The sequence below is a fragment of the Alosa alosa genome, chromosome 15 (assembly GCF_017589495.1).
Source record: "Alosa alosa isolate M-15738 ecotype Scorff River chromosome 15, AALO_Geno_1.1, whole genome shotgun sequence".
Classification (NCBI taxonomy): domain Eukaryota; kingdom Metazoa; phylum Chordata; class Actinopteri; order Clupeiformes; family Clupeidae; genus Alosa; species Alosa alosa.
Window position 1 is genome coordinate 29191471 of NC_063203.1, and position 22771 is coordinate 29214241.

The 22771-nt window shown below is 45.6% G+C and overlaps 1 protein-coding gene across 2 annotated transcripts in view; it reads right to left on the minus strand.

The window, feature by feature from the left end:
• Positions 1–22771, minus strand: part of smc4 (structural maintenance of chromosomes 4) — a 38029-nt gene that overhangs the window by 3506 nt on the left and 11752 nt on the right. For both annotated transcript variants that reach the window (XM_048265237.1, XM_048265238.1), the window contains exons 8-22: positions 20896–21036; positions 15316–15466; positions 11280–11444; positions 9806–10039; positions 8394–8579; positions 6393–6554; positions 5965–6190; positions 5579–5658; positions 4573–4725; positions 4123–4249; positions 3728–3917; positions 2127–2271; positions 1437–1610; positions 732–914; positions 93–325 (exon numbers count right to left, since the gene is read on the minus strand). In XM_048265237.1, coding sequence (XP_048121194.1) covers positions 93–325; positions 732–914; positions 1437–1610; positions 2127–2271; positions 3728–3917; positions 4123–4249; positions 4573–4725; positions 5579–5658; positions 5965–6190; positions 6393–6554; positions 8394–8579; positions 9806–10039; positions 11280–11444; positions 15316–15466; positions 20896–21036 — 2550 coding nt within the window. The remainder of the gene's footprint in view (positions 1–92; positions 326–731; positions 915–1436; positions 1611–2126; positions 2272–3727; positions 3918–4122; positions 4250–4572; positions 4726–5578; positions 5659–5964; positions 6191–6392; positions 6555–8393; positions 8580–9805; positions 10040–11279; positions 11445–15315; positions 15467–20895; positions 21037–22771) is intronic.

The following is a 22771-nucleotide window of genomic DNA, read 5'->3' on the forward strand; positions in this document are numbered from 1 at the left end:
CAAAACATAAAGGCCAACACATCTCACAAAACATCTCTTAACACCCATATACTGCAGTTATACACTGGCTCAATTTCACAGGGAGTCCTTGCCTGAAGTTGATGCCTTCGGAGAAGGGGTCCAGGCTGTCGACGAGCTCCAGCTCTGCGTCGCCCCCCTGTGTCAGCATCTGGTAGTTCTCTTTCAGCTTGTTGGTGATTATGTTGAAGCCGGCCATGAACTCGTGCAGCCGCTGCTTGCGCAGCTCCTCGTAGCCGCGCTTGAAGTCGTCCCTCAGCGTGGTGATGTCGTCCAGCTCAGACACCCGCTGCAGATACAGCTCCTCCTACAGGTACCAGAGAGGGAGGGAGAGGGGGATGGAGGGATAGAGATGGACGGAGAGAGAGGGATAGAGATAGATGGAGGGGGAGAGAGAGGGAGGGAGGGAGAGACCATTTATGTCTGTATTACACCAACAATTCAATTCACTGACCCAGGGACCACCATTCTGACTAAGAAAGCAATCTTACGCCCACCGCTGAATAAAACAAATGTGATTAAAACTACAGTCCAGGAACCACCAGTAATGCCTTCATGGCCCAATGGTGGAGAACCCTTTCATGCTTATCAGAAGTAAAATCACTGAAACCTCATTGAAGTAAGCACAGCACAACTCTTTACTGAAGCGTGTCAATCAATCCACGTTACTCAAGCGTCACGCATTTCAGAGGGCCGTAGAGGAAGTTGGCTACCTTCTTCTTGAACTCTGCGATGGCACCCAGGTTGGGCTTCATGTGGGCGCAGCGGTCCTCCAGCAGGGCGATGGCGTTCTTGAGCACGTCCGAGCTGCTGATGGCCTCCAGCTCCTCGGCCGTCAGCGGCAGCAGCTCCTCCGCTGGCTTGTCATCAATAGGGTGCAGAGACAGCTTGGTGGCCTGAGCAGAGGGCACAGAACCAAGTGAGGAAAACAGAGAGATTTAAATAACAACGTGAGAATGAAAGTCTCTCTCACTCTATATGTGTGTGTGTGTGTGTGTGTGTGTGTGTGTGTGAGTGAGAGAGAGAGCAGTTAGTCCACACAGACCTGAGGAACTGAATCATCGGTCTTTAAATGTCAACCCTGACTGTTAAATGTTAACCCTGACTGTCACCTGAGGTACCTTTTGGGCAGAGTAGATGCGTGGCATATGCACTGGGGTGCTCTCTCTCTCTGTGTGTGTGTGTGTGTGTGTGTGTGTGTGAGTGTGTGTGTGTGTGTGTGTGTGGACTGACTGGCTGCTCTCTCTCTCTCACTCAGTGTTAACATTTAAAGACAGAAGATACAGTTCAACATCAGTTCCTCAGGTCTGTCACTTGAGGAACCTTTTTGGACAGAGTAGACAGACCATGTGCACTGGAGTGCTCTCTCTCTGTGTGTGTGTGTGTGTGTGTGTGTGTGTGTGTAATGTTTGACGGACCTCTTTCTGCCAGTGTTTGATCTTGTTGTTGTTCTCGGAGATGGCCGTGTCGATCTGCTCCACTTTGAGGCGCACGTTGAGGGACTCCTTCTGCAGCGCATGCTCCTGCTCCTGCAGCACCTTGATCTCCTGCAGCACCGACTTGTGCTGCTCTTGCACCTCTGGCAGCGCCTCCTACAGGACGGGAGGACCACAGGCACACTCATCAACAACCAGCACTTAGACAGCCTCAAGGAGTCGAGATACAGTTGAAAGTTAGCTGAACTCAAACCAAGTTTTTATCATAACATCTCTGCATATTCATCAACAGCATAGACCTTTCAAATCTTTAAAAGAACCTTCTTTTTGACAGTACTACATCGTGACAAGTTCAGTTCAGAATTCCTTGGTGCCATCTCGTGAGCTAGCACGCTTTTCCACCCGCTTAGAGCAGAACCGGAGATGTGGCATCAACACAGGGTGTTGTGTGCATAACTAAACTGCAGAATGACACACCCACTTCGGTTCACAGGAAAAAACCAGCCAGCACCGAACAAACTTGTCAAGTTCCGAACAGATTTCTTTCTGATCAAAATGCTCCGAGCCGTTCTGGAACATCTGCAGCGCTTGCACAGAGGCGCTTTTTTGTTCACGGTGTGACGGGCCTCCGAGAGGGGCCGTGCCGGAGTGTGTGTGTCGTAGGGAGCTCACCTCGGCCTCCTGGCAGGCCTTCATGATCTCCCCTGCCTGCTCCTCCAGCTGTTTCAGCTGCTCCGTCAGCTCCTCCATGGTCTTCTTGTTCTCCTCCACCTCCTGCTCCACCTTGGCCACCGTTTCCTCAGACTTCTTTAGATTACTGCCCACAAAACAAAATAGTACATTACAACTAAATAATACTTTTGTTTATATAGCGCTTTTTGGTCTGAGACCAAAGTACCAGAAACTAAATATTTCTGAAGCGGTTTACAGCAGGGCTTAAAGGATGGATAATGTGCATGAAGAGCACATTTTTGAAGCAATCATAAAATTATTCCAGTTAAGTACCGGAGAACTTTGAGCCCAGTCTTGTGTTTAGTACAGAATTCTACTTTAATTTACAACTTGGGTTATGACAAAAAAAAAAAAAAAAAAAACTGCAAAAAGCACTGATCTGAAGAACAAAGAGTAACCACCAATCTAAAAATAACGTTTAGCACAGTATGTATTTAAAGGAGAACTCAAGAGTTTTCAAATAGATCTGTTTCTCAAGGTCACAGAGTACTGTTGGTACGAAAAAACCCCGAAAACAATCGTTTTTACCAGCTCGAGTTGCTACAGGCAGCAGCTAACGCAGTCAAGCAACTACAACTACTTTAATACGTTATGTAGTCAAACTCATAACCAGTCCATCCCCTGCTCTACCACATTAGATACAGCATCACAGCAGACCATAGCGAGACAGAATGTCAGAAGAATCAGAATCACACTTTTTTTCCTTTATTGGCCACCAAGGAATTTTTCCGGCTGTTGGCATGTAGCAGTAGCCTGTAAATTCAGACCCAAATCTAGAAAGATTTAGCGTCTGGCTATGAGTAATGAAAACGGCCCAACTCGAGGGGCGACACCAAAAATGCATTTGAAAATATCACTGCACGCAACTGGATAACACTACGACCAATCAGAACAATACACGAGGTGACGTATCCAGAAATTAGCTACCAGGGAGCCAACTGGTAGATTAGACTCTGCGGAATCCGTTGGGCAAACCAGCAAAAACGTCCTTCTTGCAAAGAAAAGAGTCGAGCACCGTCTTCTGTTCCTCTTTTAGAGAAAAAGCCAAGTCTAACTCGTTCATTGTGGTGGCCAAAGCCATTTCAAACAACTGGTGTTCATCTGTAGCCATCTTGCAATATTCACGGACTGATTCCAAACTTAGACGTTGCAGCGCTGTTGTCATTTGTTTAGCTCGCCTCTGGCCCGCCTATATCAGATACACCGATGTGATCGGTGCAGCCCGGCTCGAACAGCAGTAATGAGCATTATTCAAATTCAAATTGTGCTCTCGCGAGAACTCTGGATTTCTAGGGTAATGTGGCAGTACACAGGGCTTAAAGCAATAGTAATGTCTGTGCCTGAAGTTATCAGACATTTATGAGGACGTCATATATACTGTAGTCTCATTGCCTATTTTCAAATCAAGCATGCCAGCTCACACCTGAATTCAGGCACGGTGCCTGAACACTTTAAGCCCTGAGTACAGGAAGAGAGGAAAAAAGAGCTGAGCTAAATAAATAAATAAGTAAATAAATAAAAAATAAAAAAAAAACCCTCACCGTCCGGCGGTCTTGATGGCCACCTGGGCCTTGGTGATGGCGGAGGTGCACTCGTCCAGCCCCTTGTTGACCTGGTCCAGCTTGTCCTGCTGGGCCTTCAGCTTGTGGCTGTTGATGTCCACAATGAGGGTGTGTAGGCGCTTCACCTCTGCCTCCACCTTCCCTGCCTTGCTGGACGCCGCCTCAAAGTCTGAGAGGACAGGGGGTGGGTGGTAGAGGTTAGCGAATTCTTCTCCTGTCTGGTCTATTCCGTCTAGCATCACACTTTCATATTTGAGATACTTAAACATATTCCTTTGGCTGACGCTTTAATCCAAAGTGACTAACATGTCAAATCTGATGAGGGAAAGCCCCTCCAGAGGAACTCTGAGTTGACCCTACACACAAACACACACCTTTTTTGAAGGCGTCCAGGTTCTTCTCCATCTGTTTCTGCTTGGCCTTGTCAGGTGCAGCGGCGACGACACTAGCCTCCAGCTTCTTGATCTGGGACTTGAGGTGAACCTCCTGCTCAGCCAGACCCTGTGGAGATAGAGGTGTGTGAGCACCTACACCTTGGATTTCTCCAGTGTTATTTGTGTGTGTGTGTGTGCCTGGATGTGTGAGCACGTACAACCTTTTCTCGGTGTACAGTACAGACCAGAGGTGTGTGAGCACGTACACCCTGTTCTCTGTGTACATGTCATCATAATTCACTATTATCTGATGTTCGGAGTAATTTGTTATTATAATTGATAGTGTGTGTACCTGGATGCTGGCGGTGTACTTCTTCAGTATTAGTGTGTGTGTGTGTGTGTGTACCTGGATGCTGGCGGTGTACTTCTCCAGAGTGTGTGTGTGTGTACCTGGATGCTGGCGGTGTACTTCTCCAGAGTGTTCTTCATGTCTCTGAGCTGCTGTCTCTGGCGATGCACCTTCTCCTCCAGCTGCTGCCTCTGCTGCTGATAGTCCTGTCTCTGCCTCTGCTTCTCCCGCAGAGTGCTCTCCATGCCGTCCAGCTACACACACACACACACGCGCGCGCACGCACGCACGCACGCACACACACGCACACACACACACACACACGCACAGCACAGATCACAATGGGGATAACCATTTATTAAGCATCTTAATTGTCATTTGACCACATACCAGTGAACAGTCTTGATTATTACAAACATTGAACACAAAGTCACATTGACCTATAGTTATGTTAAACTCTACCGTTTCAGGAGTGTGTGTGTGTGTTCTTAAACTGTACTGCTTCAGGTTTGAGTGTGCGTGTTGTTAAACTGTACAGTTTCAGGTTTGAGTGTGTGTTGTTAAACTGTACCGTTTCAGGTGCGAGTGGGTGTGTTGTTAAACTGTACTGTTTCAGGTGCGAGTGGGTGTGTTGTTAAACTGTACTGTTTCAGGTGCGAGTGGGTGTGTTGTTAAACTGTACAGTTTCAGGTTTGAGTGTGCGTGTTGTTAAACTGTACAGTTTCAGGTTTGAGTGTGCGTGTTGTTAAACTGTAGTTTTGAGTGGGTGTGTTGTTAAACTGTACGTTTCAGGTGCGAGTGGGTGTGTTGTTAAACTGTACTGTTTCAGGTGCGAGTGGGCGTGTTGTTAAACTCTACCGTTTCAGGAGTGTGTGTGTGTGTGTGTTCTTAAACTGTACTGCTTCAGGTTTGAGTGTGCGTGTTGTTAAACTGTACAGTTTGGGTGTGTTGTTGTTAAACTGTACTGTTTTCAGGTTGTTAAACTGTACCGTTTCAGGTGGGTGTGTTGTTAAACTGTACTGTTTCAGGTGCGAGTGGGTGTGTTGTTAAACTGTACTGTTTCAGGTGTGTGTGTGTTTTTGTGTGTGTGTGTGTTGCGTTGCTCACCTCCTTTTGGCTGATCTCTGAGCCGATGGAGGAGCCCATCTTGCCCCTCATCACCCGGCTGCCTCCTCCAGTCATGGTACCTGGGGGAGGGGCGAGGGGGAGTGTCAGGTCCTAAAACAACATGGCAGCGTAATAACAGCGTGAATCTGCACATCGACTTATGACACTAACTGCCCAGTCCCGTGGGCACTTCTGTGCGAGTCTGACGCTGACCACATTTTGGAATAACAACGTGAACAGACACACAGGGGCACCGTTTTCTCTTTAATGATATTCGTGGTTTGAGTCGCGGTTGGGTTGAATAATAGCAGTGGGCGAGTTCGGGCTGGCCCTGACGTGTGCGCACACACACACGCGCACACACACACACACACAGCGCTCCCTACCGGCCTGCTCGATGATCTGTCCCTGCATGGTGACGACCCTCCAGCGCTTGTCCTTCTGGAAGGCGACCTTGGTGGCCTGCTCCAGGTCTCTGGCGACCAGCGTGTCCCTCAGGGCGAAGTAGAACGCCGGACGCACCGCCTCGTCCTTCACCTTCACCATGTCGAACAGGCGCGGGATGCTCTCCGGGGTGGAGATGGCGCCCATGCTCCGCTCCCACACCTTCATCTGAGGGTCAAAGGTCAAGTGCTCGTCAGTCAACACCAACCGTGTCAGAAAGTCATTTTGGCTCGGCAGCATTTTGTTGTTCTCAGTGTGCGAGAGACTGAGTCTGGCATTTGATTAGCCAATGCATGAGTGCTGTCTACTAAAATCACACACATACCTTTTCAAACACAACAGACCACACACACAAACTGTTGATCCCCACCTTGTCCAGGCCTATGAAGGTGGCCACTCCGATATTCTGCGCTTTGAGGAAAGTAACACACTTCTGCGCCGTGTCGATGGTGTCCACCAGGATGTTGTCCAGAGCCCCACAGCTGGAGGAGATGGCGATGTCGTACTTCTCATCAATGGCCCCCAGGTCACCCTAACGAACGACAGACAGACGACAGCAGCATTTGAGAGCGTGCACGACATGCATGACAACACAACGCTCTGGCCCAGACCATAATAAAAGCCCACTCTTAGAGCACCAGGCCTGGATCTACACAATATTAGAGCGTGGCAGGCACAGAGGAAACCTTAATAACAGCATGGCCTCCAGCAGCTCTCGTATACGTCTCACGGTACACGCCATGCACCGTTTCATAAGCCCTCCTGCTCGGCTGCCATGCGGCGGCGCACGCCCCAGTGCACCCTGGGCCACGGGAGGACCTCCGCCTGCTCTCTGCAATTCATTCCGCTGCTAGGCCATTGTGATGTAAGAGCCCAGTGGAATGAGAAGGCGGCTCGTGGCGTGGCATTGGCAAAGCTGGGGATCCATCAAATGAAAAAGGCCATCTTCAGTCGGACAGCAGGGCTCTCGTGACTGCGAGGGATCAGCCTTCTGACCTGCAGCGCTGCTTTTAGTGTGATGTCTCAACAGAGAGTCATTTTGCCTGATGCCTGGTTTGCTCCACAGATGGATGCCCCCTCTTTTTGACCTCTGGCCTTAGCTTACAAAGAGAGAAACTTTGGGGGGCCTAGTTTTGCAGAGCAAGCTGCTAAAGTGACAGGACAGAAAAGGCAGAGGAGGAAGTAGGATGAGATCCAGAGAGCCATATGAGGCGAGCCACCACAAAAGGAGTCCAGTTTGACAAAATAAAAAAAATGTGTTTATTGAATTCATAATCCACAGACTTTAGGGTTTAAAATAAGGGGTCATTTGTTCAATTCCGTTCAACAGACAACCCAGAGATATTGGCCAAAATGTGAAGGCTATCCTCATATCAGCAAAAAAAAGTTGAGAAAATCAGGTTTAAAGTTTGCGAAGTGATGAGCGCAGCTTCTAAATCCGTTCACGCAGGCGGTAAGACGTGAGGCATCCGTATAGACCCTTTCAACAATAAAAACAAAAACAATGCTTGAACGTTCTATTTGGGCCCCAATCTACTTCCTCTGCATTAAAATAACATATGGAATGTTAAAACGGAAGCCTTGTGGGGCCAACTATGATGCTGATAATGGAACTCTCTTGAAAGGGTCCATAACTTGTGAGGTAGCCTATAATGTTTGATCAACTTCAGAAGATGACAAGAAGAAAAATAGCCAAATGCCTAATGTTTTTGTTTTTAAATAGGCCGCCAACTCCAAAACAAACTGAATCGGACCAATCGGGTGCAATCTCCGTGAGTAATCTGGTCAGCAACAACTGTTTAGGTGGCTGTTTGTTCTCCTGAATCTAAAATAGAAAATTTCTTCAGAATAATTACAAGTGGATAGCCTATTTATGATGACTTCTTGAAGAGGCCAAAACACAAAGTTATCAGACCAAAGAAAACGGAAACTTTCCTGTTCTCACGTACAGCAAGCATCTTAACGAAAAAGAAAAACGTCAACTTTAGCAAAACTTCAATGCGCAGCCTACACGTTTGGCCTTCAAAATCATATTTCTACATCGTTTTACAGTAAGATATGTCAATGACTGATAGATAAGATGTTTTTAAGGAAAGTGTTCGTGGTGAAATTAGAAAATACATATTTTAGTCATTTTTCGACCCTCTCAATTCAAATCACTATCTCGAAATGGATTTCCGTAACACTGGACTCATTTGGTCGTGGCACGCCCATTTATTGGACTGCAAGATCCATAAACTGTGTGAGTCATTTGGGCAGAGCCGCTGTTTGGGTTTGCTGCTTTAGATTAACAGTGTCTTCTAAATATCAGTCACATTTACATTTCATTGTGTGTGTGTGTGTGTGCGTGTGTGTGCGTGAACACACTCACCAGGCGTCCAAGGATGCCAGGGATCTGCCCACTCCTCTTCTGCTGCATGAGTGCCTCGAGCACCTTCCCGCGGCTGCGGTTGGAGGACAGGGAGCTCTTGGCCTCCTCCACCTTCTGCCGCATGTCCCGCAGCACCTCCTGCACCTGCCCGTCAGCCTGGCTCACCTGCTCCAGCTCCTGCTCATCCTGTGGCGCGCACGCGCACACACACACACACGGACACGCACACATGGAGACACACACACACACGGACACGCACACATGGAGACACACACACACAGACACACACACACACAGACACACACACACACGGACACGCACACATGGAGACACACACACACACACACACACAGACAGACACACACAGACACGCACACACACAGACACAGACACGCACACACACACAGACACGCACACACACAGACACGCACACACACAGACACGCACACACACAGACACGCACACACACAGACACGCACACACACAGACACGCACACACACACACACACACAGACACACACACGGACGGACACGCAACGCACACACACACAGATAGAGAGACATAGTCAGGCTCAGGAGCACATTGGGATGCTTCGGTGCCAACCAGGAAGTGGCATGGAAATGTGTGGTTGGGGGAGGTCAGCGATACGATTATTCTACTGGACACTTCCTCAACCACCACCGCATCACATGTGCATGTCCTATCTCTGGAAAGCACGCAGTGCCTGGAGGGATCACCTCCATCCTCTCATCCATCAGTCACCATGCATGCATGTCCTGCCACAGCATCCAAGAGCATTGCAGCTGAATGCAGGGTGCACTTGGCAAAGGCACAGATAGCATATGGCACAGATTTCATTGACTGACTTCTCACAATGGACAGTCAACAGTTAAATAGTAACTCATTAACTCGAGCTGTGTGCAACTCTTCCTAACAGTAAATTATATGACGTGAGAGGAACTAACAGTAGAGGCCTGTCGACGTGAGGGAGTACGACGTTGGGCTGAGCGAGGACTCTTCTGGGCCAGAGTGCACTACTGCGCCCAGGGCCTGACTTTGGAGAGTGTGGACGCGGAGATTTATGTGGCCGGTGGCTCCGCTAGTTCACCGCACATGGAGGCAATCAAGCGTCGGTGTCCAACTTGAGGGACTCCGTGTTAAGAAAAGATTCCCACTGATGCACCGATTGCTGCACACAGACGCAGTGATATTTCACAAAACACTCAACACGCTTCATGACTGATTAAGGGGGAAATAAAGGAGCGTGAGACTGATAAAAAGGCATGTAGTGCATTGAACAACTTGCCATCACATCTAGGATAAGTTTAACAAACACACACAGACTATAATCCAGTTCATTACATGACTTACTATTGCATCTACAACTGTTTGAAGCTTTACACACACATACCTTCTTGAGTTGCTGCTCGCACTGTGGGATTTTGACCTCCAGGTCCTTGATGGCGGCCTTCCTCTCCTTGAGGGTGTCTGTGGCGCCCTGCAGCGTGTCCTTGGCCTGGTTGAGCTGCGTGAGCACGCTCTTGTGCTGGCTCAGGTAGATGTCCAGCTCCGACTGGGCCACGTCCATGCGGGAGCGTGTCTCGTTCACCTCCTTACTCAACTCCATCAGCTCCCGCTCTTTCGTCTGGGGGAGAGCCACCAGAACACTGGGTCAAACGTGTGTGTGTGTGTGTGTGTATGTGTGTATATATATATATATATATATATATATATATATATATAGCTCAACAAAAAATAAATAAAATTAAGGGAACAATTAGATTTCTCCACAATTGTTTGACACATTTTTAACACACAGTTAACACATTTTTTTAAACCTTCCAGCCTTTTCTCCATTCTCAAACTACATTCACAGAATGTCTGACAGTTCTTGCAAAATAAAACACTCGCCTCAAAAGTTTTACTTTTACTCAGAACCAAACAGTGTCAGAGTACCGATCCAGTGTATGATTGAAGTGTTCCCTTAATTTTTTTGAGCGATAGATAGAAAGATAGATAGAGATAGATAGAACCTTTAGCCAGGTGTAATTTTCAGTCAGAACAAACATGTTGGTCATGAGAATAACCAACATTAAATCAATATTTGCCAAGGGGTGTAAATAATTTTGTTCCTAACTGTACATGTATATAAATATAAAAGAATAAACAATTGCACACTTCAAATAAATAAATAAATAAATAAAATAAAATAAAATAAATAAATAAATCTATAAACTTTGAACGACAGGGTAAAGAGCTATTTAAGCCACTTCGAAAGTTTGTTTAGATCCAGTGATTCTGCCGTCTTGGAAACGCTATGTCAGACTTCGGGACTCCGTTTGATTAATTGCACAGTCCTGCTTGCCAGTGCTCGTCTTGGTCCAGGTTATATGAAGAGGAGGGAGGACTGATGAATTAAATGTCTAATTAATGGACTGATCTCATTTCAGACTTGGTGGGACAGGGAAAAATGGTTGAATGGATTTGAACTTAATGGCAGCTGCATATCTGCAACGCAGCAAAAGAAGTCTCACAAAAAAAGAAAAGTGAACCTGATGTGTGTTAAGTAAAAAGACGCCTGGAGAAGCCACAGCAAAGAATAACAAATGTTTTGATTGTGTTTTCAGGTAGTTTTCGCATAACAGAACATGGCTAATTGGACTACATGCATGTTGCTCACGACGAGTCAAGACAAGACAAGACAAGGCCTGAAGTGTGAAACAAAACACACACACAGGAGCAGCTGATGCTGCGTGTGCTGCTTGCTGACTAATTGGACTACATGCATGTTGCTCACGACGAGTCAAGACAAGACAAGGCCTGAAGTGTGAAACACACACACCCCCACACAGGAGCAGCTGATGCCGCGTGTGCTGCTTGCTGACCTCTTTGTCCTGCTGCAGACCCTTGGTCTCCTCCTTCAGGCTCTCCATCACCTGGGCCAGCTTCTCCTCCTCCACCACCTTCTGACCCTCCAGCTGCCCCTTCCTGTTCGTGGCCTCCGTGATGATCTTCTCACTGCTGGCCGGGATGTTCCTCACCTCCTCCAGCTGCACACACACCCTTACATTAGTACCAGCCCAGACAAGTCACAAACAAACACACACACACACACACCCTTACATTAGTACCAGCCCAGACAAGTCACAAACAAACACACACACACCCTTACATTAGTACCAGCCCAGACAAGTCACAAACAAACACACACACACACACCCTTACATTAGTACCAGCCCAGACAAGTCACAAACAAACACACACACACAGCCTTACATTAGTACCAGCCCAGACAAGTCACAAACAAACACACACACAGCCTTACATTAGTACCAGCCCAGACAAGTCACAAACACACACACACAGCCTTATTAGTACCAGCCCAGACAAGTCACAAACAAACACACACACACACACACACACACACACACACCCTTACATTAGTACCAGCCCAGACAAGTCACAAACAAACAAACACACACACACACCCTTACATTAGTACCAGCCCAGACAAGTCACAAACAAACACACACACACAGCCATTAGTACCATTAGTACTTATTAGCCCAGACAAGTCACAAACACACACACATCGATTAACCGAGTGTGCAGTTATTAGAAAAACGGTTTTCTCTAAGCCAGCCCCGTAGAATGAAGATAGAGCATTTACCAAATAGTGACTGATAGTGATAGTAGTGAGTGACATGGCAGCAAGCAGGGAAGAACTCGTTCCCAAGAAAGGCACTGTGTTATCCGTCATTTGGAATTGGTTTGCGTTCGCGAGGTCAGATTTAGACCAGACAACACCCCGCTGCAAAGTATGTATGAAGTCTGTTGCTAGCAAAGGCAGCAGTACGACAAATTTACTGCCGCGCCTCAAACAAAAGCATCCTGTCAAATGGGAGAAATGTTGCGGAATGAAAAAGACAGCAGCACCCCAAGCACAGCCGCTAAAATACAGTCCACCGTGCCACAAACGTTTTCAAACTGCATCCCATATGACAAGAATTCGGCCCGCTGGAAAGCCATAACAGATGCGATCGATTAAAGTTTTGGACCCCAGGTATGTGCTACCTAGCCGAAAGTACTTCTCCGACATTGCCTTGCCCGATCTATATAGTAGCACAAGACAACGGGTCAAAAAGAATTGGAAGATAAGTCCTTTTACTCTGCCACCACAGATTACTGGTCAAGTCGGACGATGCAACCGTACGAGTCTCACTGTGCACTTCATTAACAATGACTGGACTCTGCGCAGCGTCTGCCTTCAAACGGCATATTTTCCAGAGGACCACACGGGTGAAATTGTAGCCCCGGGGCTAAGAGATGCCCTCAACTCATGGAACCTTGCCGAAGACCGACTCATTTGTATGACTACTGACAGCGGCAGCAACATGATTAAAGCTCTGAAGGACAATGCGTGGCCTAACCTGCAGTGCTTTGGACACAGATGCTATCGATAAGTCTAATGGCTATCCATCAAGTGACATTTTTTACTTTAGCAAGACAATCTACGTAATGCATCATGTAATTAATGCATCAAGCCAATATTATGACAAAATGTATGAATTAATACATTTTGAAATTCCCCCGGAATCAATCAATCAATCTATCTAATCATAATGGTATACATGAAGTGTGTGTGTGTGTGTGTGAATGAATGAGTGTGTGCCCTTTGTGCATGTGCATTCATATTGTACAGAAATTGAAGCAAGACAAGTTTGTGAATGTAGTGGTATGTTCCCCTAAAATGTGTTTTGATTAGGCCTATGTATTTTTTATTTACTACAGAGAATGGTGTGAAGGACCCACGGATCAATCGTGCTGTTGGGGTTTGTAAAAAGGCTGTGTCTGCCTTTTCTTACAGCTGGAAAAAAAGAAGAGATATGAGCAAAGTACAGGCAGCGCTTGGTCTACCCACTCATCAGCTGATAGAGTACCCGACTAGATGGGGTTCAAGCCAAAGAATGATTGAGAGATTTCTCGAACAGGAGAAGGCTCTAGTCCGTGTCCTGGGTTCGGACAAGAAGTCACCATCTTGTGCCCACTTGGCAAGATTTGGATGTGTTGGAGTCGGTAAATAAAGCTGTGAAACCACTCCAAGAGTTCACTGATGCACTCTCTGGGGAATCCTATGTCAGTGTTTCATACATTAAACCAGTGCTCCATCTGTTCACAACCAGTCTCCTAGAGCCAGGGGAGGAAGACACAGAGCTCACCAAAACAATAAAAGGGAATATAATGCGGTACCTTGACGACAAATACAGTGACCCTGTAAAATATGAGCTCTTCGACATGGCCTCACTGGTTGACCCAAGGTTCCGCACAACCTACATTGACCCAGACAAGGTGGAGGAAGTCAAAAAAAAAAAAGAGTTGTTGCTAAGCGGATTGCTCTACCTGCTCCTGCCAACAACAGTACACCACAGCAGCCTGGCACAGCTTTTTTTTTTTTTTTTTTTTTTTTTTTTGGGGGATTGTTACATGTCTAAAGCCAGAGGTGGCAGATAGGCTTGCTAAGAATGTTTAGAAATGTTTAGAAAAAAAAGCACCCTATGCTGTCATGTACAGATAACTGATGTTGAATGTTATGTTACATAAGGTTACAAGTCATTTTCAAAGTTTACGATGGCAGGGCCTGCCATATTGCCTTTTTGGCTAGTTGTTGTTGATTGCACTTTAACTCCAAGGGAGAAATCAAAATAAACAAGTATTTTTGGAACTATTTCTTTTGTATATGAATTTGGGGGCTGTTAAAAAAATCGATTTAAATCGTAAATTGGATTTTTTGTAAATATCGGGGATTTTTTTTTTAGGCCATATCGCCCAGCCCTAATTAGTACCAGCCCAGACAAGTCACAAACACACACACACACACAGGTCATGGACCTACACAACAAGCCATGGTGCTTCCCAGTGGCAAAGATGGGACCGTCCTGATGGACCCTTTGAGTTTTGGGCCTGGGCTATTGTCCAGGACTCAGTTGTAATTAACAATCACGGTTACTTGAAGTGCTATTTAAAGGCATTTTGTGAGGCTCAACTGCTTTGTGTAACAGATGGCAACTCTGGGAGAGAGGGAGAAAAAAAAAAAAAAAAAAAAAACCACTCACACTTTTGTAAGGGGATGTAAACGCGGGCAGAAACGAAAGTGGGCTAATTAATATAAATGCTGGCTAAGAATAGCTCTGGTTCCTTTTTACAAGTAGCTTGCCGTCCAAGAGTGGCATGGGAGCCAGATTCACCCGGCCAGCCGATTCCTACAGAGCAGGCTCTGGAGCTCCCCCTAGAGGACGGCCCAGGGTATCGCGGCCCGAGCAGCCATACACAGCCCAGGCATTTCCTGCAAAATGGCCCTCCGAGCACTTTCATCTGCACAGCTCAACCTTCACAAGCCTCATACGCATGTGACTTACTCCAAACATTTTTTTTTATGTGTAAACGTTACAAATTTCACCCAGTTGTTACTTTAGCACTATGATAAACAAATTACATTTATTTTATTTTTTTCCCCTTCAATATTTAAAGATTTTGGGTTGAGTTTTTTGGATTACAAGGGAGCAGCTGCTTTTTCTGGAAGTGGATCTGAAGAGAACTCTTTGCCTTTGTCTGATGCCAGATTCATTAGTTAAGAGATTATTAAGCCATGGTGCATGGCGCAGCAACTGGAATGGCCATGATTAGTCAGGGACCAGAGAGAATGAAACAGAGGACACAAACACACACACACACACACACACGACAGATGCATGCAAACACACACTCCACATAAGACAGATGCATGCACGCACACACACACACACCACATAAGACAGATGCATGCACACACACACAGACACAGACACATGCATGCACACACACACACAGACAGACAGACACACACACACAGACAGACAGACACACAGATAGACAGACACACACCTTCTCCTGGTCCTTCTGCAGCTGCTTGTCCAGCTTCTTGGTCTTGCTCTTGCAGTGCTTGAGCTTCTCGCGCACCTCTACGTCCTGCAGGTCCAGCTGGGTGAACTTCTCCTTCTGGTTCTCGATGTACTTGGTCACCTTCCCCAGCTTCCTGCACACACACACACACACACACACACACACACACCTTTCAGCACATACCACACACAAACACACGGCCTCCTGCACAGACGACACACACACAGCCTCCTGCACAGTGGAGACACACACACACACACAGCCTCCTGCACAATGGAGACACACACAGCCTCCTGTACAGAGGAGACACTCTCTCACACATAGCCTCCTGCACAGAGGAGACACTCTCTCACACACAGCGTCCTGCAAAGAGGAGACACTCTCACACACACACACACAGCCTCCTGCACAGAGGAGACACACACACACAGCCTCCTGCACAGAGGAGACACACACACACAGCCTCCTGCACAGAGGAGAGACACACACACACACACACACACAGCCTCCTGCAGAGGAGACACTCTCACACACACACACACACAGCCTCCTGCACAGAGGAGAGACACACACACACACACACAGCCTCCTCCATAGAGGAGACGCATACCGACACACACACACACACACACACACACACAGGCTCCTGCACAGTGGACACACTCTCACACACAGGCTCCTGCACAGTGGAGACACTCTCACACACACACACAGCCTCCTGCACAGTGGAGACACACACACACACAGCCTCCTGCACAGTGGAGACACACACACACACACACACACACACACAGCCTCCTGCACAGAGGAGACACACACACACACAGCCTCCTGCATAGAGGAGACACACACAGCCTCCTGCACAGAGACGACACACACACACACACACAGCCTCCTGCACAGAGGAGACACACACACAGCCTCCTGCACAGAGGAGACACTCTCACACACACACCAGGGCTTAAAATTCATTTTTCAAAATGGGGGGAATTCCCCCCTTAGGTTATTCATGTAGGGGGGATTTACACAATTTAGGGGGGGGGGGTCGATTCTGATACCAAGTCAAGAATTGCGATTTCAATACTCGATACTTTTTTTAAAAAGTGTTTGATTTTGGGGCCCCCACCACCCTGACGTCATCAGTAATATATACTGTAGTGGGATCATTCACAACAGTGGACATCCTAGATTCTGCTTGACTCTGTCCACACACACAAACACTGAAAATGATAGCTTATGTGATATGTTTCTATCATATATTTTTGAATTCATATAGAGTGTATTTATTTAATAATGCATTTTTTTTAAAGTATAGCATTTTACTAGTAATTACTAGTAGCTAAACATATTTAGTAATTTGAATGCCTCATATTGACGTTTAACCTATAACACTTAGGCATATCTTTAATGTGGTGTGTAGGTCCAATTGAGTGCACATTGCTGATGAGTAGGTGTAATTGAGTGACTGTCACTTTAAGAAAATACGTGAGAGTAATTCTATGGAGTAATTAGCCCCCCTTCAACCTGACGGTTTTAGGCTATAGTCGCTAGTGAAGAAAAGTTGTGCATAGTGCGGTATGTGTATGCAAATCATTATGTTTTCTATGTCATTAGATACAATAAATGTTCAAAAAACTAACATGTCGAAGACAATCTTTCTGGGATCAAGTGTTGACGTGACCTGAGCTTGCAGGATAGTTACCAAGGAGCTCTTTCCAGATGTAAAAGTTTGCCATGGTAGCGTAGCCTATTTGCGTAGCGCCAAAGTGGTTCTCTCTCTCTCCGTGTGTGTGTGCGTCTGCATGAGGCTATGTTCAATTCAACTTCGGTAGTTGATCAGTCCGGTCAATAGCACCGCATTCCGCACTTAATGATTGGCTATATTAACGTCATCAGACAGGCTGTAAAAAGTGTATGGGAATTTCTGCGATTATGATGGCTAGAGTTGCGGGACTTGAACAAATTATGCGCAATACCCGCAATCCCGCAGTGAAATTTAAGCCCTGCACACACACACACACACACACACACACAGCCTCCTGCAGAGGAGACACTCTCTCTCACACACACACACACACACAGCCTCCTGCACAGAGGAGACACTCTCACACACACACAGCCTCCTGCACAGAGGAGACACTCTCACACACACATAGTCAAAACACTCGCATCTTATGTCGCTGACACTAGGGGTATTTTAAATTTGGTCAGAGAGATGTCTATACCGAAGCATTCCCTTTCTTTTGACGTAGAAAGTCTTTACACTAACATCCCACATGAAGGTGGTTTGCAAGCCATCAATTTTTTTTCTGGAGGCCAGTGAGAGTGGCGCACCAGTGGAATTTCTGATGACTCTTACTAAATTCATTCTCAAATCCAACTACTTTATGTTCAATAATAAGTATTACCTACAGTGTCAGGGCACTAGTATGGGGTCTCCATTTGCACCCAATTATGCAAACCTATTTATGGGCCGGTGGGAAGACATATATATATATATATATATATATATATATATATTCAATAATAATCCTTCTCAAGGCCACATCCAATGCTTTAAACGCTTTTTCACACACACACAGCCTCCTGCACAGAGGAGACACTCTCACTCTTTATACACAATATTGCACGCAACAAGCTTCCATCCCGATCACATGATTCAAAATATTCCATACGGGCAGTTCCTAAGGTTAAAAAGAATATGCAGTAACGAAGACAACTACCAAAATAAAGCCCAAGAAATGGCGCAACGTTTCAGACAAAGGGGGTACAATGACAAATGCATTAGCCAATCTGTGGATAAAGTGAGATAGACAGAGAAGAATTGTTAAACTCTTCCAATGGACCCCTTCAAGAGAGTTCCATTATCAGCATCATAGTTGGCCCCACAAGGCTTCCTTTTTAACATTCCATATGTTATCTTAATGCAGAGGAAGTAGATTGGGGCCCAAATAGAACGTTCAAGCATTGTTTTTGTTTTTATTGTTGAAAGGGTCCATAAGGGGGTTCAAAACAATAGTAGGCCTACATTTGTGTCTGAGTACTCCACGGTCTCTAGACAGGTCAAGCGAATATTAAACAAACATTGGGCCTTACTGGATTGTGATCCTAATTTAGATAATTTGTCGTCGGTAAAACCACAATTCTGTTTTAAAAGAAGCAAAAATGTGAGGGATATGGTTGTGAGTTCTATGTACAGAGAACCTATGCAGACAAATTGGCTTACCCAAACTGTTTATGGAAATTACAGATGTGGAAAGTGTGTGCCCATTGTTCAAATACTAGTGATACTAAAATATTCTACCACCCACATTCAGGCAAAAAAATACCATATAAAAGAATTTATTAATTGGTTGTCCATACATGTAGTGTATGTGTTAAAATGTCCATGTGGTTTAATGTATGTGGGTCAAACAATACGGAATCTCAAATTAAGAATTGCTGAACATAAAGCCGCAATTAGAAATGGAAATATGGACTATGCATGGACTCGACATTACAAAGAAAAAAAAATAAAAAAAAAATCATGGATCGCCTTCCACTCTGAAATTCATGGGTATTGAAAGAGTTAAGCCTCATCCGGGGGGGGGGGGGGGGCAATCTGATTAATCAACTCCTAAGAAGGGAAGCATTTTGGATCCATGAATTAAATACTGTAGAGCCTGCTGGTTTGAATGAACTACTAGATTTAAGTATGTTTTTGTAAAGTTGTGGTCTTTTGAAAATTTGAATCTTAACACTGACAGAAAATATGAGTAATCAAGCACTTGCACTTTAATTAATAGGTGGAGTTTTATAGGAAGGTCTATTGGTAACTTGTACTCTGCTATGAAGATGGGGAATTACTATTATTTTGTATGGTGTAATTGTACTTGCAAGCACTGAAGCACTTTAAAATATACTACATTTTTAATTAAAAGATAACCAGTATATGAATTCTGATATTTGTGTATGGAACACATTTTGGGCACATTTTTAATAGAAAGGTTAACTGTAATGAATTGTCTACATGTTGCTTAAAAGTGTTAAAAGTGTAACTGTTTATTGAATATGTATTTGCTGTGAACATTGGTGTTTTTATAGATTCATGTGATTGTGGATATGTACACAAATATGGACATTTAAATACTGTAAACAATGTAATGGACTCTAATATATCAGGATGACTAAATGTGATACTGAAATTGTGAAATGTTGATTGTGAAATATTTGACTAGTAATAGAAAAAGATCTCTGGATTGCCTCTAGTAGGGGAGATGACTAGTTGAGCTGTGTGATAGGTCATCAATTAGTCAATTAGTAAATCTGAGTCAATGGACTATGTGACTAATTGATGTGATGACTTGAGTCATGTGATGTATCAGTGGCCTATCACCTGTTCGGATGGTACCTTATTTTATCTCACTTGCTTAGTTTTGAATTGAGCCTGATGAAGCAACTGGCGAAACGCGTTGCTCAATAAAAATCACTAAGAAATATAACAGTGTGCGGTGGCCACCTCTTTTTATATATGAACTTTAAAACCTGCAATCCACCAGCACCTTTTTAAGTTGGCTGTGCAAAGGGATTTCTTCTATTTACTGGTTGAGCTCACCTCAAGTATTTTGTGTAAACCACCGTTGGCTGCAGAAAATATAGCATAACGAGTGGCCACTTTGCTTTGCCGGTCATTCTCACTTGTCACTTTCTCTCTGTATGAAATAGATTTGTGGGAGATTCTAATTAACGTTCTCCAGTGAGCTTTCCGGAGATGTTGGATGTCTGCTCGTTTTTGCGTAGTTTTAAGTAAGAAATCGTACCCGCGTACTTTGATGTTAAAATGCGTGGTTGCTGCACAAAATGCATATAGGTTGGCAGGTCTAACTCACACACAGCCTCCTGCACAGAGGAGACACACACACACACACACACACAGCCTCCTGCACAGAGGAGACACTCTCTCACACACACACAGCCTCCTGCACAGAGGAGACACACACACACAGCCTCCTGCACAGAGGAGACACACACACACAGCCTCCTGCACAGAGGAGACACACACACACAGCCTCCTGCACAGAGGAGACACTCACACACACACACACACAGCCTCCTGCACAGAGACGACACTCGCACACCACAGGCTGAGGTCATGGGAGGTCTTGAGTGTTCCACTAAACTACACAGGTTTGGGACAGAAGAGGAGGGTTGCTCAGAGTGGAGAGTGTTAAAGTGAGAGAGTGGTAAAATATGTCTTGTCTTCACCGTGGGATAGTGAGAAACGTAATTTCGATCTCTTTGTATGTCTGGAACATGTGAAGAAATTGACAATAAAGCTGACTTTGACTTTGACTTAAAGCACAATAAGGAGCAGAGCATGATGCAAAACCACCCACACAAGGAGCTGACCAGAGGAGGCTAGAAGGGATACTCCAGCCAGGGTTTCCTTCTTATCTGGAGAGCAGAATTTTTTTCTTGTTTTTGTTTTCGGAGCATATGTGCAAATTCACAATATTCACACACACACACACACACACAGACACACACACAGCGGTGCTAAGAGGGCCGTGTTCCGTAACTTACTTCTCCACATTTTTCAGGTCTTGGGTCTTCCCTTTCATCTCCTCGGACAGCTTGTTGTTTTTCTCCGTCAGCTCCTCGGTGTCGTCCTGGATCTGCCGCTTTTCCACTTCGCGCTCCACCACACGTTTCTGTAGGTCATGGCTGGCGAGCCAAGCGCAGGCGTGCAGTTAGACACACACACACACACACACACAGAGAGAGAAACAGGGAGAGAGACACACACAGAGAGATGGCAGAGTCGGCCGCAGGGCATGAAGAATCAAGGCCGAAAAAAAGAAGAGAAAAGGGCTGTTTATGTGAATCCCGACGGGTCGATGCGCTCACAGCTGCAGCTTGGGTTAGGGCGAGCGTGGCGCGACCTCGACTCCACATGTGCGTACTCACATCCCGTAAGGAGAGGGCATCAGAAGCACTACCACTTGTCGTAAGCAGTTTTAGTTGTGGACAAACAGACTACGTGAGGTTAAGAGTGTGAGAGTGGGCCAGGGGAGATGGACAGTTTACTGGGCTGTGCCCATTTCATGCTTGCAAATTTAATTTGAAATGTAATCCACCTATTGGTGACAATCGGAACTACAACTTAACTGCCACCAATGGAGACTAACGATAATCATGCAACAAGCAGCTCATCTTTGATTATGAATTTCTCAGGATTTGCAATGAAGCAAAAAAAATAAAATAAAATAAAATAAAATAAATAAATAAATAAATAAATAAATAAATAAATAAATAAATAACTCAGTTCAACAGTAGCCCAACACCCGGACTTGAACAGTCTCATCCTAAGCCAGGCTGACTGCGTGCGATGTGATGCCAGCACAACTGGAAGTCAGGAAAACGGTAAGGAGTGCCCACTGGAGCCGCTGCGCCGCGCACCAAAGCAAGGCTCACATGATGCAGCGCTCCAAACATTACAATACTAACCTCAGCTCCAGCCATTAAAACAAGTAATGCATTGTCCAGGCAGGCAACCATTTCCACCCCACTATTTGACCCCCTTTCCACTTCAAAGTGCTTGGCTAAATGCATTCTGTTCTGGGCACACACGCCACTGATATAAATGCAACTTGCAGAGTGTGTGCATGTGTGTGTGTGTGTGTGTGTGTGTGTGCTCCTAAACCCTAATATGTGGCCTTCATCACATGTAGTGCAACACTGAAGCTTATTACACTTGCAATGTGACAAGCGTCTCCAAAACAACCCTACAGGGTCATCAACCAACCTCCACAACCTATAGAGGACTATGCCATGGCCACGCATCCAAAACAACGCTACAGGGTCACCAACCAGCCTCCACAACCTATAGAGGACTATGCCATGGCCACTTCCTTAAGGATATGGCACTGTATTGATCACATGGAGCATCCATAGGTGAATGAAATGCACCTTTGTGTCCAAAATGGCACAGGACACTGAGGCACAGCCAACTGAGAGCAATGCTGTGTGCATTTCCTTGTAGGATGTGGTGGTGATGTGAAAGTACACACATATGTGTATGTGTGCTAGTATGTGGTCCATATATGTCTCCTACGCACACAGCTGAATCCTCTTGTGTGAGTGTGTGAGTGAGTGAGTGTGAGAGAGTGAGTGTGAGCGAGCGAGCGAGCGTGAGTGTAGTATAGAGTCTTTATTGTCCTATAAGGATATTCTTTTTCACACACATCATTATCACATATAACAAAACACACACCATACCCCACCCCCCGCCTAGTTTCCCTCCCTCCTCAACACAAAACAAGCAAAAAGGTGGACAGTGTATAAGGAATAGGGGGTGAGAGAGAGAGAGAGAGAGAGAGAGAGAGAGAGAGTGAGTGTGAGAGAGAGAGAGAGTGAGAGAGAGAGAGAGAGAGAGAGAGTGAGTGAGTGAGTGTGTGTG